Source organism: Alexandromys fortis, unplaced genomic scaffold (genome assembly GCF_014885135.2).
Source record: "Alexandromys fortis isolate MF-2015 unplaced genomic scaffold, M_Fortis_MF-2015_v1.1 scaffold_114, whole genome shotgun sequence".
NCBI lineage: Eukaryota > Metazoa > Chordata > Mammalia > Rodentia > Cricetidae > Alexandromys > Alexandromys fortis.
Window position 1 is genome coordinate 2400162 of NW_026068046.1, and position 16668 is coordinate 2416829.

The 16668-nt window shown below is 37.3% G+C and overlaps 1 protein-coding gene across 4 annotated transcripts in view; it reads left to right on the forward strand.

Moving 5' to 3' along the window:
• Positions 1-16668, forward strand: part of Xiap (X-linked inhibitor of apoptosis) — a 46212-nt gene that overhangs the window by 9864 nt on the left and 19680 nt on the right. For all 4 annotated transcript variants that reach the window (XM_050118869.1, XM_050118866.1, XM_050118865.1 and 1 more), the window contains exons 2-4: positions 11857-12762; positions 13964-14063; positions 16320-16398. In XM_050118869.1, coding sequence (XP_049974826.1) covers positions 11889-12762; positions 13964-14063; positions 16320-16398 — 1053 coding nt within the window. In that variant the 5' untranslated portion in view covers positions 11857-11888. The remainder of the gene's footprint in view (positions 1-11856; positions 12763-13963; positions 14064-16319; positions 16399-16668) is intronic.

Below are 16668 nucleotides of genomic sequence, written 5' to 3' on the forward strand. Positions count from 1 at the left end.
CCTGTTCAGCACATAGTCTCATATATGAAATTTTTTAATCTTTTGAGACTATCTCACTTTGTACCTCTAACTGGCCTGGAACTCACAAATGTCTGCTGCCTCTGCCTCCCAAGTGCTGGGATTAAAGGCATGGATACCATGCCCAGGTCATTGTGTGCAAGTTTGCTTTTGAATGTCTATAAAATGAAATATTTCTAATTTTCAGTGTAATTGTTTCTCAATCAGCTGCCCCTTTGTAAGATATATGAGGAATAAAATAAAAAAGAAAGTAAAATGAGGGACATTTTTGGCTAGAGGTAGGCATAATCCTTTGTTCTTATTAGGTCTTTAAAAACCATTGTCCTTTTTCCTTTTTTAATTTCTTTTTTGAGAAAGGGTCTCACTATGTAGCCTTAGGTGAGTTGTAACTCACTATGTAGATCTGACTGGACTCAGATTCACAGATTTACCTGACTATGCTTCCCTAGTGCTGAGAGATTAAAGGCATGCATCATCAGGTCCTCCTAATTATTTTTACATGCCAGTATATGAATGGTTAACTACAGATCAGTTAAAAATACTTTTAAACAAAACCCATTTATTTTCAACTCAAAACTAATGAGCCTGATAGAAATGTGGCTTATACCGGTAATACCAGCATTGGTAAGCTAAAGCAGGAGACATTGCAGACCATCACGAGCTATCTAGTGAGTTCTAGGCCAACACAACCCATTGTATAGAGTAAGATCCTATCTATCTCCAAAATTGAGAAATTTACCCTCCTCTCCAGCAAAGTGACAATCAGGATTAAGTGGGTTTTTTTTTCCCCTTTTTGTAGCTGAGTTATTTCCACGTAACCAGTGGATCAAAAAGCATTTGTTTTCTGGCAAGTACCAGGAACATAACCTGTCCATTGCTAAGACTTCACCTTTATCTTCTCCATCTCTTGTTTGACCTGTTGATCAACACTGTTAACATCAATTTACAGTTTCTCCTCTCTTGTATGTTTTCCTCCTAGACAGTTACCTAAGTAGCAAACTGGCAGGAAATCTTAGACTAGGTAGCAAACTAAAGAATGTATTGTTCTCTCTTCTGTAATTTATGAAACTTGTCTTTAATGGAAAGTCAAAACCTGGCAGTACAAGGCCCCAATACTCAGCTTATTAGGTCAATGTATTCACAGATGAAGGAAGCATTTTGACATGGATAGTAGTCAGATGACACTCTTGTGGGCAGGATTGTATAATGATCCCCTGACAAATTAAAAGTCTGCCTGCTTATTCTATTTATTAGAGTTCAGTATACTAGCTGGATAAAAAGAAAGAAAGCACAAAGAAGAAAATAAATCAGTAATAGCATTACCCAGAAATAACAGGTTTTTTTTTTTTTTTTTAAATAGGGTCTCCCATTGTGACCCAAGCTGGTTTGGAAATCACTATGTATCCCAGGCTAATCTCAGACTTTGAGCAGTTTTCCTGCCTCAACCTCCTGTATATGGAGATACATTTGTCAGTCACCATGCCCTCAACAATAGAATTTCAGTGTATAACACTGCCATTTTATATGTCCTTATTATTGGGGTTATACAGCTTGTATCAACATCATTATGCTATTCTGGAGATCCCAGGACCTCGTGCATGCTAAGCAGGCATTGCACGACTTAATTACACCAAAACTCTGCAAACAGCTTCTTAATACGGTATCATGAAAATATGTTTGCTGTACGTTAGTATTCATCTACAACCCAAATTTTGTGACTTTTTGTTGTTGCTTGCTGTGGTTCTGGGGATGGAACACCACGCAAGTGTTTGATCTAACATACCCCTGGCTCTACAATCTGGGGTTTGCTTTTTTTAATGATTTGCATGGGGGGCACATGTGCCACAATGCATGAGGAGGTTAGAAGGATGCTTTCACCTGGGAACTGCAGATTGAACTCAGGTTGCCAGGCTTTTACCTGATGAACAGCCTCATCTGTCCAACCTGAGTTTATAATTATTACTGTTTTTTCCAAGACGGGGTTTCTCAGTGTAACAGCCCTGAGCTGACTTGGAACTCACTTTATAGACCAGGCTGACCTCGAACTCACAGAGATCCTAATGCCTCTGTTTCCCTGAGTGCTGGGATTAAAGGCGTGTGCCACTATCACCCAGAAAGTTTATAATTATTGCTTCTGTTTCTGGTGCAGAGAATTGAGCCCGGGTTCTATGATAAGTGCACTGTGTGCTGTTAAACTGAACTTATATCTTTTTTTTTCTTTTTGTTTTTTTATGATAGGGTTTCTCTGTAGCTTTGGAGCCTGTCCTGGAACTTGCTTTATATACCAGGATAACTTCCAAATCACAGAGATCCACCTGTCCTTTCTCCCTTTAAAGGTGTTTGTTACCACTGCCTGGCCTATATACTTTTTTTTGAGATAGGATCTCCTGTAGTCTAGGCTAGACTCCAATTTAGCAGGATTACAAATATGTGACTATGTTGATTTGGATGCAAATGGCCCCTATGGGCTCCTAGTGTGTGGCACTATTAGGAGGTAGGGCCTGTTGGAGTAGATGTGACCTTGTTGAAGGAAATGTGTCACTATGGAGGTGGGTATTGAGGGCTCAAGTCATGCCCAGTGTGACAGTGCACTTCCTGTTGCCTATGGATTAAGATACAGAACTCTTAGCTCCTTCTCCAGCACCATGTCTGCCTACATGCTGCCATGCTTCCTGCTAGTCTTCCCGCCATGATGACAATGGACTAAAACTCTGAAACTGTAAGCCAGCGCCAATTAATTGTTTTCCTTCTTAAGAATTGCTATGGTCGTGGTGTCTCTTCACAGCAGTAAAAGCCTAAGTAAGTCAGCCATTTGTTTTATTTCCCTAAGCACAATGTATCAGGTTTTGTCTGTCCAATTCCTTCCAATGTTTATGGGTATATTGACTTGTGATAGTGATCTTTGCTGAACAGGATAAAAAAGTATCATGTAATTATTCATTTTTGATTACAAATGAGATTCAGTAATTTTGCTGATCTTTATTTGCAAATATTCTGAGTCTCTGTTGGGATGTTCAACTTTTTCTTATAGAATTCTGAGTGAATTTGATGATTGCTGAGGTTTTTTTTTTTTTAAATTGGGAGCATGTGTCTCAAATTCTGTGCCTACACCACTTGCAAAGCTCACTTAATTTGAGGGTGAAACACATTCTTTCAGACTCAGCTGAATTTGTTCTTTAGCTGCAGGAACTCCGTTAGCTAGTAGCATACCACTGATTTGTGATAATGTGATATTCATCGTTATTCTTTTTTGTTTTATTTGACTTAGGGCTTTGTGTAGGTTAGTCTACCCTCAAATTCATATAGTGGTGGCTGGCTTTAAATTGGTATATAACCCAGGTATTAAGCCTGTGTGGTTACTTGTCTCCCAAAAACTTGGACATATTGAGGTATCATGCTTGACATATACCACTGACCTTTTTTTTGGTCTTTGGAGACAGGGTTTCTCTGTGTAACATTCCTAACTGTTCTGGAACTAGCGCTGTAGACCAGGCTGGCCTCTAACTCACAGAGATCCCCCTGCCTCTGCCTCCTAAATGCTGGGATTAAAGGTGTGCACCACCACCATCCAGCTACCATTAACTTCTAAAAGCTAACATTCTTCTGTTGTGAGCCAGAGTTCCTGAAACAAATTGGTATATAAGGACCCCTATTTCATTTTTCTTAAGCCATATGTTATATTCTCTTAAGGTGAAAACATCCCAGATATAGAATCCTGGGGAATATTTAATGTTGTGATTGTAGATGGAAACCCTTTGATAAGTTTATGGGAGAGCATCCATGTCTATAATAGAAAATAGAAGTCTAAAGTCTTAAAGCATACTAGTGAATAGATATTGCCTTCCTGTGGTTAATAGAACAGAGTGAATCAGTTAAAACATTCTGTGTGTGTGTGTGTGTGCACATGCACATGGGCACATGTGTACACACACCTGTTCATATATGGATGCATGTGTGTAGAGTCAGAAGACAACCTTGATCCCCTCCTTTCACCTGGGATTAAAGGTGTGTGCCACCACCGGCTTACCAGCCTTGTTTTTAAGCTCCACAATTAAAGTTCGTGTTGAGTATTCCCTTAGGAATGATAGGCTTGTAAGCACCTGTAACCCATGAGCCCATAGATGCATGTGCCTGAAGATGTAGCTGGTGTCTAGCCTTGAGTTCCACTGCTGTGTTAGTACAATTTTGCTGTTTTTCTTTGTGGGGGATGAGCAATTTACTTTTTTTGCTCCCTTTCACAACTTGGTGGGCACTTGACCAGCATATAGGAGCAAGTTGACAGTTTTTAAGTGATAATACTAGTTTTTGTAAGGAAAGAATAATTTATCCTGAATCAAATAATACTAGTTTTCTTTCTTTTTTGAGATAAAGAGCATTTGTAATCTTGCCAGTATAACATTTTTTTTTTCTGAGATGGTCTCACTATGTAGACCAAGCTGACTTCGAACTCATAGATATCCTCCCACCTCTGTCTTCTCTCCTAAGTGCTGAGGTTGAAGGCTTGCATCACTACTCCTAACATTTTAGTTTTCTATTAGCAATAATCATGTCCCAGTAAACTTTATTGGCTGTGATACTGAACAAAGCTAGCATTATTTTGAAATCATTGATTACTACATTCTGGGTCTTGATCATTAGTATGCTTTAATATGGTGGCAATATTATGGCTTATATCCCTTTTTTGTTCTTCTTTCCCTTTCAAATAACCTTTATTTTACATCTCTTAATAAAAATTTAGGAGAAAAACTTTTGTGTTGTCTGTAAACAGAAAATTGACAGGGTTTTTTTTTTTTGTTTCTGTATGTCTCAACCTGCTTTCTTTTTTTTTCTCCAGGTTAGCAGTCTTCTATTCTTAGCACCTGCCCATAGTTTTATTCACAGAGCTGACTAGGATGTGTGTGTCTGCGTACACATGTGTATTTTACTTTTTTGAGGAGGAGACAGGATTTTATGTGATCAGGTTTATTTTGAACTCACCATGTAACAGGTTGCACTTGAACTCCTGCTTCTACCTCCCAAGTGCTAAGATTGCAGGCATGCGCCATTAATCCCAGCATTTCATGTGTGTTTTAAACCAACTATATTACCATTATAAAGTACTCCAAATCCATCATAAAAGCATTTACCATTTCTTGCTGCTCCATTTCGTTTCATTATTGACTTCTATGGTATAGTTTTCCCAATCATTATTTCCCTCAAAATTTCCATCTGCCTTCCCCCTTTTGGCAAAGGTTTCTTTGACATTGTGCTCCCTGCTTTTCTCCATTTCTGGTTACCCAGTACAAAGCCTGAATATATTGATACAGAGAAGTCTTAAATTATCTCAGCATACACTATTGCTCCTTGGATCTTTTCTTTTCCTTCTTTTCTTTTATTTTTTAACATGCAAAGCCATTCTGTAACCTTTCACCAATAGGCATATACCCAATTTTCTTCTATATTCACAATTCTCTGCTTTTATAGAATTATACTTCTCTCCGGTCCCTTCCCAGCCTTTATTTCACGTGACTCCTTACTTTACTATCTGTTACCCTTTCTGTTACCTTCTTCCAACCCCGGGTTTGTGTGTGTGTGTGTGTGTGTGTATTGCACTCACATATGTGAGAGACACACACAGTGCATGATCAAGTACAACTTCTTAGAGTTGTTTCCATCCTTTGCCTTTTATATCAGTTATCAGGATTTAACTCAGGCCACAGAATTGTGTGGAATAAGCACTTTAACCTACCAAGCCATGCTGGGTGGTGGTGGCGCATGCCTTTAATTCAGCACCTCGGGAGGCAGAGGCAGGGGGATCTCTGTGAGTTCAAGGCCAGCCTAGTCTACAGAGCTAGTTCTAGGACAGGCTCCAAAGTGTAGTGGGGAGCGGTGGGCTGCGTTCCCAAAATAATTACACGGAAACTGTATTCTTTTAAATACTGCTTGGCCCATTAGTTCCAGCCTCCTATTGACTAGCTCTTACATATTGATCTAACCCATTTCTAATAATCTGTGTAGCCCACAAGGTGGCTTACCAGGGAAGAGCTTAACCTGCGGCTGTGTCGGGTGGGCGAATCATGGCGATTGACTGACTCAGCTTCTTTCTCCCAGCATTCTGTTCTGTCTACTCCGCCTACCTAATTTTCTGTCCTATCAGGCCAAGCAGTTTTCTTTATTAGTTAACCAATGAAAGCAACAGATAAGATACAATACCCACCTCCATCACCAAAGCCACAGAGAAACCTTGTCTCGGGGAAAAAAAAAAAACCCTACTGAGCCATCTTTAGCCCTCCCCCCTTCCCAGGTTTCCCTTGAGTCATTTCTCTGTCACTTTTAGCTTATCTGATATCTCTTATTTTGGTGCCCTTCTACATCTTATAACGTTATATTTAGTACTCATTCAAATACTGGCTTTTCAAACCTGTGTAACCTAAATCAACAGCATGCAATTAGTCCCTGAGAAAGTGAAGTCTCCATTTATTTATTTATTTATTTATTTTTGAGACAAGGTCTTAAACTCATCTTGAACTCGTCGCCTTTCTGCCCTAGACTCCAGAATGCCAGGATTACAGGAATGTGCCACTATATTATCCACTTAAAGTCTCCTCTTCGAAGCTTTATATAGAGATACTTCTGTAGAATGACAAAGTTTCACTATTTGGAATGGGATAAATAATTGAACCTCACAAACTTTCTGTCATTGCTAAATAAGACTAGATCTTTAATTTTATATGTTTTGATCATCTCGAGATATGAAATATTACCTCAGGGACAGTGAGTTTCATGATTTTGTTTATGCTGACCATTCTTCAGGATAATTACAGAGTTGAAAATACTTAGTCTTCTGGTCTACACTGAAGAGGTCTCTTACTGATGGGAAGAACTCACAATCTCCAAGGCAACCCAACTCGTTTTGTACCACAGTTGCTTGTTTTAAAGTTGATTTATATATGAGGCTAAAATGGATTGGTTATGAGCCAGCCAGAGGACTCATCACAAAAGCATTTGTTGCCAAACCTGATGATCTGATTTTTATCTTTGGAGATCGCATGGTAGAAGGAGAAAACTGGGTCCTGTGAGTGGTCCTCTGACCTCTGGCACATACCCTGCTGTGTGTGTGTATTTGTGTGCATGTGCGTGTCTGTGCAAATTTTAAAATGCAAAAAAAAAATATTAAATATATCCATTGGCTTTAATTCCACTGCGAGGGTAAAGATTCATGGAATTTGAATTGCTTTTCCACATGCTAATCATTCCTCCTTTTAGGATAAATAGTCTTGGCTTTTCCAACTATTCCTCATATGATAATATCTTGATTGTTCTTCTGAGGACATGAATATTTGTCAATGTTCCTCCAAAAATGTGTTTGGAACTGGAGGTAGTATTCATTATGCTGAATTGGATGTAAATGATCCACATCTGGACACTAACACAGTCTGAAGGCTGTGAGTTTTTTAGCAGCCATGTAATGTTGGCTTGTAATGAAATTGCAATTAACTAAAATCCCGAGGTTTTAAACTGGAAGTTTGCATTTATATGACTTCATTCTAAACCATTTCTTCATTTTCCTTAGTTATACAACAATTTTAAAATATATATATATATATTTTGCATATTTATGTATTAAATTTTTCTTGCTAGCTTATCAAGTAGCCTTTTGTTTCTTTTAATTTCTTGCTTAATCATCTAGCTTATGCTGAGTCAACAAAGAACTTTGAACATTATTGTCAGAATGTTTTCAAACATCTGGAAAATGCTAGTCAAAAGTATCTAAAACTGTGTTCCAAAAAATTGCTCAGAGATAGATAAAAGTCAGCTCTTAAGGGATATTTGGATACTAGTGAAAATTGGCAAGGCCACACAAGTCTGAAATTTATTGTCATCTTTCAAGAGAGGCATTTTTTAAATATTACTCAAAAGGAAATTAATGTTCTATGACATACTGTGTTAACATAGTGCCCAAAGTTCTGCATAAGTCTTCCCAAGATCCCAAAAAATTAGTGTCTAGAGGCACACAAGACATCATGACCATTCTGAGGTGTGTGTGTATTTGTGTTTTCAGAAGGGCCTCATTATGTAGCCCAGGCTGGTCTCTAATTCAGTGTCCCCTGCCTCAGCCCTCTGTAGTCTTTAATATATATGTTATATGTGTGTATATATTCTTTAATATGTATGTATACATAGTTTGTTTCTTCAAATGATTTTTTCATGTGCATTGTTGTTTTTTTTTTTTTTGCCTGCATATATGTCTGTATAAGGGTATTGAATCCCCTAGAAATGGGATTACAGACAACTGTGAGGTGCTGGAAAATGAACCCTGGTCTTCTGGAAGAGCAACCATTGCTCTTAATTGCTGAGCCATCTCTCTAGCCCCTAAAATATATTTTTAATTGACACAGTAATTATGTGTATATGATACAGTGTCACAAGTTTCACTACATGGGAAATATATACTGAATCATATCAGTAATATTAATTATCATTTCAGACATTTATTTTCTTTGAATTCAGAATATTCAAAACTTGTCTATTAATTAAAGTATCTGGTTAGTTATTTTCAACCATAGTTTTTCTAGTTTACTACAGAACATTAGTAATCAGGACTGAGTAGTTGGCTAAGTAAGGAAACCATTTGCATGCAAGTATGAGGACCTGAGTTTTGATTCCCAGGGCCCAAATAAATGCTGGGTGGACATAGTGGCATACCTTTAATTCCAGGAGGACACAGGCTTTGGCAGGGCATGCTGGCTGACAGACTGGACATTATCAGTAAGCCTAGGTTTTATTTAGAGATCTTGTCTCAACAATTAAGATGGAAGGGAAATTGGGGGTGATTCCCAACACCAACATTGGGCTTCCACATGCACAGGCCTGCACTTGCATATTCACCCACACACATGAAACAGGAAAAAGAAAAGAAAAAAATTCCTTGTCCTGCAGGGCTTGATGGTACATGCCTGTAATCCCAGGTCTCTGGAGGCTTGGGCAGTGAATATGAGGTCAGCTTGGATATGTAGTGAAACTCTGTCTCCAAACAAAATGGAAAAAAGTAAGTTACTTCTGTTCAACTATACCCTTGTGCCCATTAACCTTTTAGCTTCCACATATGTACCTAAAGTGTTTTACTTTACATAATTTCATCCAGTTCTATTCATGTTTCTGCCAGTGGTAGAATTTTAATCTTTTTAACGCTAAATAGTATTTCGTATACATATACTATATTTTCTTTGTCTGTTCAACAATGGTTACCTAAAGCTGATTCCTCATACAAACACTACTATATTAAATGTGCAAATACAGGTAGTCTTTTCAGCATACTGATTTCACTTCCCTGGATGTATGCCCAGTGGTGAGACTGCTAGATCCTGAGTTAGAGCTGCCTGTTTTGTTTGTTTTTGAGATTGTGTTTCACAGGCTGGCCTAAAACTTGTTATGTAGCTGAAAATGAGCTTGATATTCTGATCCTCTACCTCAGGAGTTCTGAGATTACTACATGGGAAATATGTACTATATAGAAATATATATATGTACAGATTATTGTACCACCGCACCCAGTTTAGGTAGTGCTAAGAATTAAACCCAGGGATAGGTAAGTACTCTACTACATTAGCAACATCCCCATCGTTGTCTAGTTGGTTTTGAAACTTATTTTTAATTATGTGTGTGTGTGTGCACGCGCACATGTGTGTACCTGTGAGTGTGGGCATTAAGTGTAGGTGCCCAAGGAGGTTGGAGACGTTAGATCCTGTGAAAGTGAAGTTATAGGTGATTGTGAACAGCCTGATGTGGATATAGATGCTGGGAACTGAACTCGGGTGCTCTGCCACTTCCCCAAACCCCAACTCTGTCTTGTTTTTGAAGAGACTCCATTTAGGGGCTAGAGAGATGGCCCAGCGCATTGCCAAGGCAGAAGCTGGCCAGATCAGCCCAGTCAGTGAGAGATTTTGCCTTAACAAAGTAGAGAATAGTAGAGAATAATAGATATCCATGCACATGCATGTATACCAGGCACACATATTTATACAAAAATCAAAAGGGTGGTAATGGCGCACGCCTTTAATCTCAGCACTTGGGAGGCAGGCAGAGGTCTGTGAGTTCAAGGCCAACCTGATCTACAGAGTGAGTTTCAGTATAGCCAAAGCTACATAGTGAGGCCCTTTCTTGAAAAAATGAAACAAAACAATAACAACAAAATAAAAGCAAAAAGAACCTCCATTTTGTTTTTCATAATGGCTGTGCTAGCTTACATTCCTCTTTGCAGGTCCCTTTTTTTCATATTTTCAGCAACATGTTGGTTTTTGTCTTTCAAATAATAGCTATTCTAATAGGTGTGAGGTGATACCTCATTGTGGCTTTAATTTGCATTCTCCTGGTGTTTAATGTGATGGTTGGCTATTTATAAATCCTCCTTAGAGAAATATCCAGATATGTATTCATTTTTAAATCAAAATTTTCATTTTTGCAGTTATTTGAGTTTTAGCCATTTGTTTGTTTTTCATTTGACAAATATACTGAGGACAGTATGGCATTGTGGAAGATTCTGGAGAAGCAGAACCAGGTTTATCTTGTAGGTAGGGTGACCACATGTTCTTTTGACTGCTATGCCTAAGGTGACTATGATTTCCACTTGTAGTACTTGTGCAATTAATAGTAGCATCATTTTGCAATTTACTGGGTTAGAGCACAAGCTATCTTATCACTCTTCCCATGATATAGCTGACTCCTTTTGGTGTGTTAGTTGGGCTAAACATTACGTAATTGTAATTGGACAACTCTAATGAGGCTGCTAAATTCTCTCCCATTTAAACAGACTGTTCCTTGACAAACGGAAATTGATAGCAAAAGTAATTTCAATTAATATCCATAAATATTAAGCCATTATCTGCCTGGCAGTTTTGGGTATATGGGGTGTGTATGTGTGTGTACATAAAATAAGGAGTGGTCCATTTCCAGCAAAATAGTCTCTGCACATGAAAATGAGGAAAGCATTTAATATTCTTAACATGCTGGACCCAATTTTGTGAATACTTTCTTTGTTTACTTTTATTCTTTGAGAATTTTATACATTGCATTTTGGTCATTGTCACCTACCTTTTCATCTCCTCCCAGATTCACCACGCGACTTTGTCTTTCTTTTTTAAATTTGTGCTTCCTGTATATTCTTGGGTATGACATTCACTAGAGCATCTTTTTTTTTTTGCTAAGCAAGAAAGCAAAAATATATTTTAAATTAATCCATGAACATTCTAAGCGTTCATTTCTTTTTAAATAGTAAAAATGAACTTTGATTCCTTGAATATGAAATGATTCATTATAACAATTATGCATAGTCTTTAATAATCTGCATATTTTATGCTACTTTCATGTCTTTCCTAATTAATGACTTCACGGGTTTAATATTTATAATTTTTCTGTGCATAATTTACATAGTTATATAAAATGAGTGATTAAGATTAGTAATTCTGCTCTGTTTGTTTACATATTGTTTTCTATCAAAAGAGAAAATGGGACTGAGATAGAGGCTTATTTGTAGAGAGCGCTTGCCTAAAATGCAAAAAGCCCTGAGATGGATATCCAAGACTGTAATAAATAAGAGAGAGAAACAGGCTGGAACTGTGTTAGAGCAGGTGTCTGGCATTATGTGAAGCCTTGCCACTGAAAAGAGAAACCAAAAGCATCAGATTTTAAAGCTCAAGTAGCTTGGTAATGTAAGGCTCTAGTGTTTAGAATTAAAGTGTGCCTTAGTGATTGTGCCATTGTTTTTATGTTATCACTGGATTATTTGTTAGTGCTTGGTATCAGAAATAAGTTTCTTATGTTATGTGTTTGGGATTTCCTAATGCCATGTTCTCTTTTTAGAAAAGGTGGTCAAGTCCTCTTTTCAAGAGAAGATGACTTTTAACAGTTTTGAAGGATCTAGAACTTGTGTACCTGCAGACACCAATAAGGATGAAGAATTTGTAGAAGAGTTTAATAGATTAAAAACGTTTGCTACCTTTCCAAGTAGTTGTCCTGTTTCAGCATCAACATTGGCACGGGCAGGGTTTCTTTATACTGGTGAAGGAGATACTGTGCAGTGCTTTAGTTGTCACGCAGCAGTAGATAGATGGCAATATGGAGACTCAGCTGTTGGAAGACACAGGAAAATATCCCCAAATTGCAGATTTATCAATGGTTTTTATTTTGAAAACAGTGCCACACAGTCTGCAAATCCTGGTGTCCAAAATGGCCAGTACAAAGCTGAAAACTATGTGGGAAACAGAAATCATTTTGCTCTTGACAGACCATCTGAGACTCAAGCAGATTATCTTTTGAGAACTGGACAGGTTGTAGATATTTCAGACACCATATTCCCGAGGAACCCTGCCATGTGTAGTGAAGAAGCCAGACTGAAGTCATTTCATAACTGGCCAGACTATGCTCATATAACCCCCAGAGAGTTAGCTAGTGCTGGCCTCTACTACACAGGGATTGATGATCAAGTGCAGTGTTTTTGTTGTGGTGGAAAACTGAAAAATTGGGAGCCCTGTGACCGCGCCTGGTCAGAACACAGGAGACACTTTCCCAACTGCTTCTTTGTTTTGGGCCGGAATGTTAATGTTCGAAGTGAATCTGGTGTGAGTTCTGATAGGAATTTCCCAAATTCGACAATTTCTCCAAGAAATCCAGCCATGGCAGAATATGAAGCACGGATCATTACTTTTGGAACATGGATATACTCAGTTAACAAGGAGCAGCTTGCAAGAGCTGGATTTTATGCTTTAGGTAAACTTAATCAATATATTACTTTCCAACTGTCATAGAGCCCCTAAAAAGAAAATCATTGTCTTTAGTCTTCTGAACTGATAAATATTTAGGTATAAGTTTTCAGTATTATTTATCATCAGTATCATTTTCTGAACTCATATGTTAACTCTTTAATGTAACTATTAAATTTATGTTAAAGGCTATGCAATTATGAGTCAAATGTGTTCATATAATTGTTTGGGGGTAGAATTGAGAGAAAAAAATATTGATTTCTGGTAGATAATGAATGGGTCTTATAGTAATAATAGCTACCATTTATTGAACATCTCTGTGTGCTTCAAATACCTATTACATGGATTTTCTCTAAGCTTTAACTACAACCCTATAAAAAGAGTTAACAGAGAAGTTAGTTTGGTTCATGGTAAACTGACATCAAGCTAACCATGGTGCCACACACCTATAATTTTAGCAATCCATAGGTTAAGGTAGGAAGATCAGCCTGAGTTTGAGGGCAGTTTGAGCTTCATCATGATACTCTCTCTCAGCCAACCACAAAATTACCATCTACCTTTAAAGCGTACACTACATGTTTGAAAGCTGCCCAGTATTGTGCCTTATTGCTTCAGAACCATTTTGAAACAGTTCCTGTAGATGTCTCAAGAAAATCCAGTATTGTGGTGGCTTCTAGGAATATTTTATATCTACATGCCTGACCCATTTATTTTAAGATTAAATAATGCCAAATTCAAATATAAATTATTTCAAATCTTCATTTATCTAACATAGTAATCTTAAAGGTCATTTTCATGTCAGGGGGCTCTGTCCTTGAAGATATGAAGATACTTGTAATTTATGCTGAGTTTCATTGTTTTTAACATTTGGAATATAACTTGTACAAATTTCAGTTTGATGAAGTAAGTATAATAGTTATGACCTAAATGACATACACTAGAGAGAATGTAACGATTATAGTTTCTAGTATTAAAAAGTTTGATTTTACTTTTGTTGTCTTCTACAAAGCACCTCATATTGAGATGGTGAATTTAGTATGTATTTCCCCTCAAATGACAGAGATCATATCTAAATAGAATGTGAATGTCTTCCTTTAAGCCATGAGATTCTTATGTAACATAGACACCCCTTAAATATTAGCACGGGCATTTTTCTGAAAACGTCTCCTTGCACAAATACACATAGTTTTACTTGTCTGTTTTCTTAGGTGAAGGTGACAAAGTGAAATGCTTTCACTGTGGAGGAGGGCTCACAGATTGGAAGCCAAATGAAGACCCTTGGGAACAGCATGCTAAATGGTTTCCAGGGTAAGATTCTTAATCGCTCATTCAGTAATAGGCAAGTTGGACAATGTTCAGTGGAAAGATTTGAATTACTTTTCACCTCAACTATTTTTTGCCTTCACTATGGCTTGAAATTCACACCAGGTTTATAGAAACGGGGTCACCTACTTTGTAGGCAAAAAAAAAAACAAAAAAACAAAAACAGAAGACTTCTGGTAACCAAAAACAATCACTGTTCCTATATCATATGATACTTACATGGTCTGTTTCTAAACACCAAATTATAAAAATGTGTACATTTTATTTATTATACTATACAAAAATATATGCCTTTCATTTAGAAGTAGGCTCTTTGGAGAATGGCCTGAGCCCATGGTGTCATGAGAAGTCCTGAATATTATTATATATTATTTGTGTTTTGTTTGGTTTTAACTTGAAGCAAAGTCTCAAATTAGCTGAGGTTGGCCTGAATTCACAATGTTTTCCAGGCTACCCTTCATCTTGAAACCCTCTAGTTGTTTCAGGTTCCTTTGTCATCTTGCCTCTGTAAAATATAGTACTCAGCTATATAAATTGTATGAGTTTATACTATAAAAATAATCCAACTTAAATCTTTGGATGATTCATTTGAAATGAATCTTCCTTAAACTACCTTATAATTAATTGAGAAAATAAAGGCTAAGATTTTTTTTTTTTTTTTTTTGGTTTTTCGAGACAGGGTTTCTCTGTGGTTTTGGAGCCTGTCCTGGAACTAGCTCTTGTAGACCAGGCTGGTCTCAAACTCACAGAGATCCGCCTGCCTCTGGCCTCCCAAGTCCTGGGATTAAAGGCATGCGCCACCACCGCCCGGTGAAAGCTAAGATTTTTAAGTATTCACTATTGACTTAAAAAAAAATGATTTACCATTTTGAACTTATGAAAAGTGTTGGCTGGGTGTTGGTGGCCCATGCATTTAACCCCAGCACTCAGGAGGGAAAGGCAGGTGGACCTCTTAAATTTAAGGACAGCCTGTTCTATGGAATTCTAGGACAGCCAGAAACCCTGTCTAGTAACCAACACCCCAAAAAGATCAGTGTTGGAGTACTACTTTAATAGCTTCTTTTGTCTGTTTTCAATTTTGGATTTTTGTTTGCATTTTTGTATGTGTGTTTTAAAAATAATGGTCTTGTTGTGTAACCTTAATTGGCCCACAGCTTCCTAAGTAGACTGGTCTGGACTTAAGCCTTGTAGCAGTCCTCCAGCTTCTGCCTCTTGAGTATTATAGAGGTGTGGTACCATGCCTGTCTTTTTTGTTTTCTTTCTATTTAGAGACAGGATGGATCTCTTGAAGCTCAGGCTAGCAAGGATTCACTATATAGCCAATGATAGTGCTGAAATTCTTATTTTATTGGCTTAACCCCTAAATGCATAAATCCCAGGTATTTGCCACCATACCTGACTAATAACTTTTTCAACTTGGGGGGGGTCTGGCTATATATAGCCCAGGCTAGCCTGGTTTTCATATCAGTCTTCCTGACTCTGCTTCCCAAGTGCTGGAATTACAGGCATATGCCACCAAAATCGGCTCCTAATTTAGTAACTCTTGCTTAAAAATCGAAAGTTCTAAAATTTATATTATTAGCATGAATAATAGGAGGATTGTTTTAGCCTTGAAATGACAACTGGATAACGAATTGAGTAACAGTTTGCTTTGTGGCTCCCTAGAAACAGTGATGCTGAGGCCTTTAATCTTAGGAGTCTGATAAAATAGATTTCAAAGCCCTATCTCAAATGAAAAGTTTTATTTTTAAAAGAATAGGGTGATTTATGCCTGTTCCTGACTATAATCCCAGCACTTGAGGTATATAGGCAGGAGGATTAGAAGTTCAGGGTCATCTTTGGCTACATAGCAAGTTTGAGAATCATAGTTTGGATCACATGAGAATTTGCATGAAAAAAGGAAGGAGGTGGGACCTCCTTCCTTTTTATATATATATGAAAATGATATATAGTTTAAGTGATAGAATGCTTGTTTTGTATGTACATGGCCCTGAATTTAAACCCTAGTACCATGTACAAAAAAAGATAATAATAATGGAAAGGTACATTTTTAAATTACCTTTATTTATTTATTACATGGGGGTGATCTTCATAGTACACAAGTGGAGGGTAGTACAGCTTGCAGGAGTTTGTTCTCTTCCACTGTGTGAGTTCCTGGGGTTGCATTCAGAGAGAGACTGGCTTTAGTAATACTTCACTGATTTATCAGCTAGTAGAGTCTAATTTTCTTTAATCTTTTAGGTGTAAATATCTATTGGATGAGAAGGGGCAAGAATATATAAATAATATTCATTTAACCCATTCGCTTGGGGAATCTTTGGTAAGTTGTCTATTATGTATATATGGTTTCAAATTCTATACTATTTGTTTTTCTAATGATTTCTTCCAGTAAAATGCATGGTATACTCATAATTAACGTGTAGTAAACTTTAAAGCGGAGATACTTGAAGAAAGCTTCTAATTCTTAACTCTGAAGCAAATTTTTGAAAAGATTGGGGTAAAATAATGTATTACTGTGGTCAGAATGGGTGTAAAGAATTTAAAATACTGAAATCATTTAGCCTTCAAAAATTCTGTGTAAATACTTTGA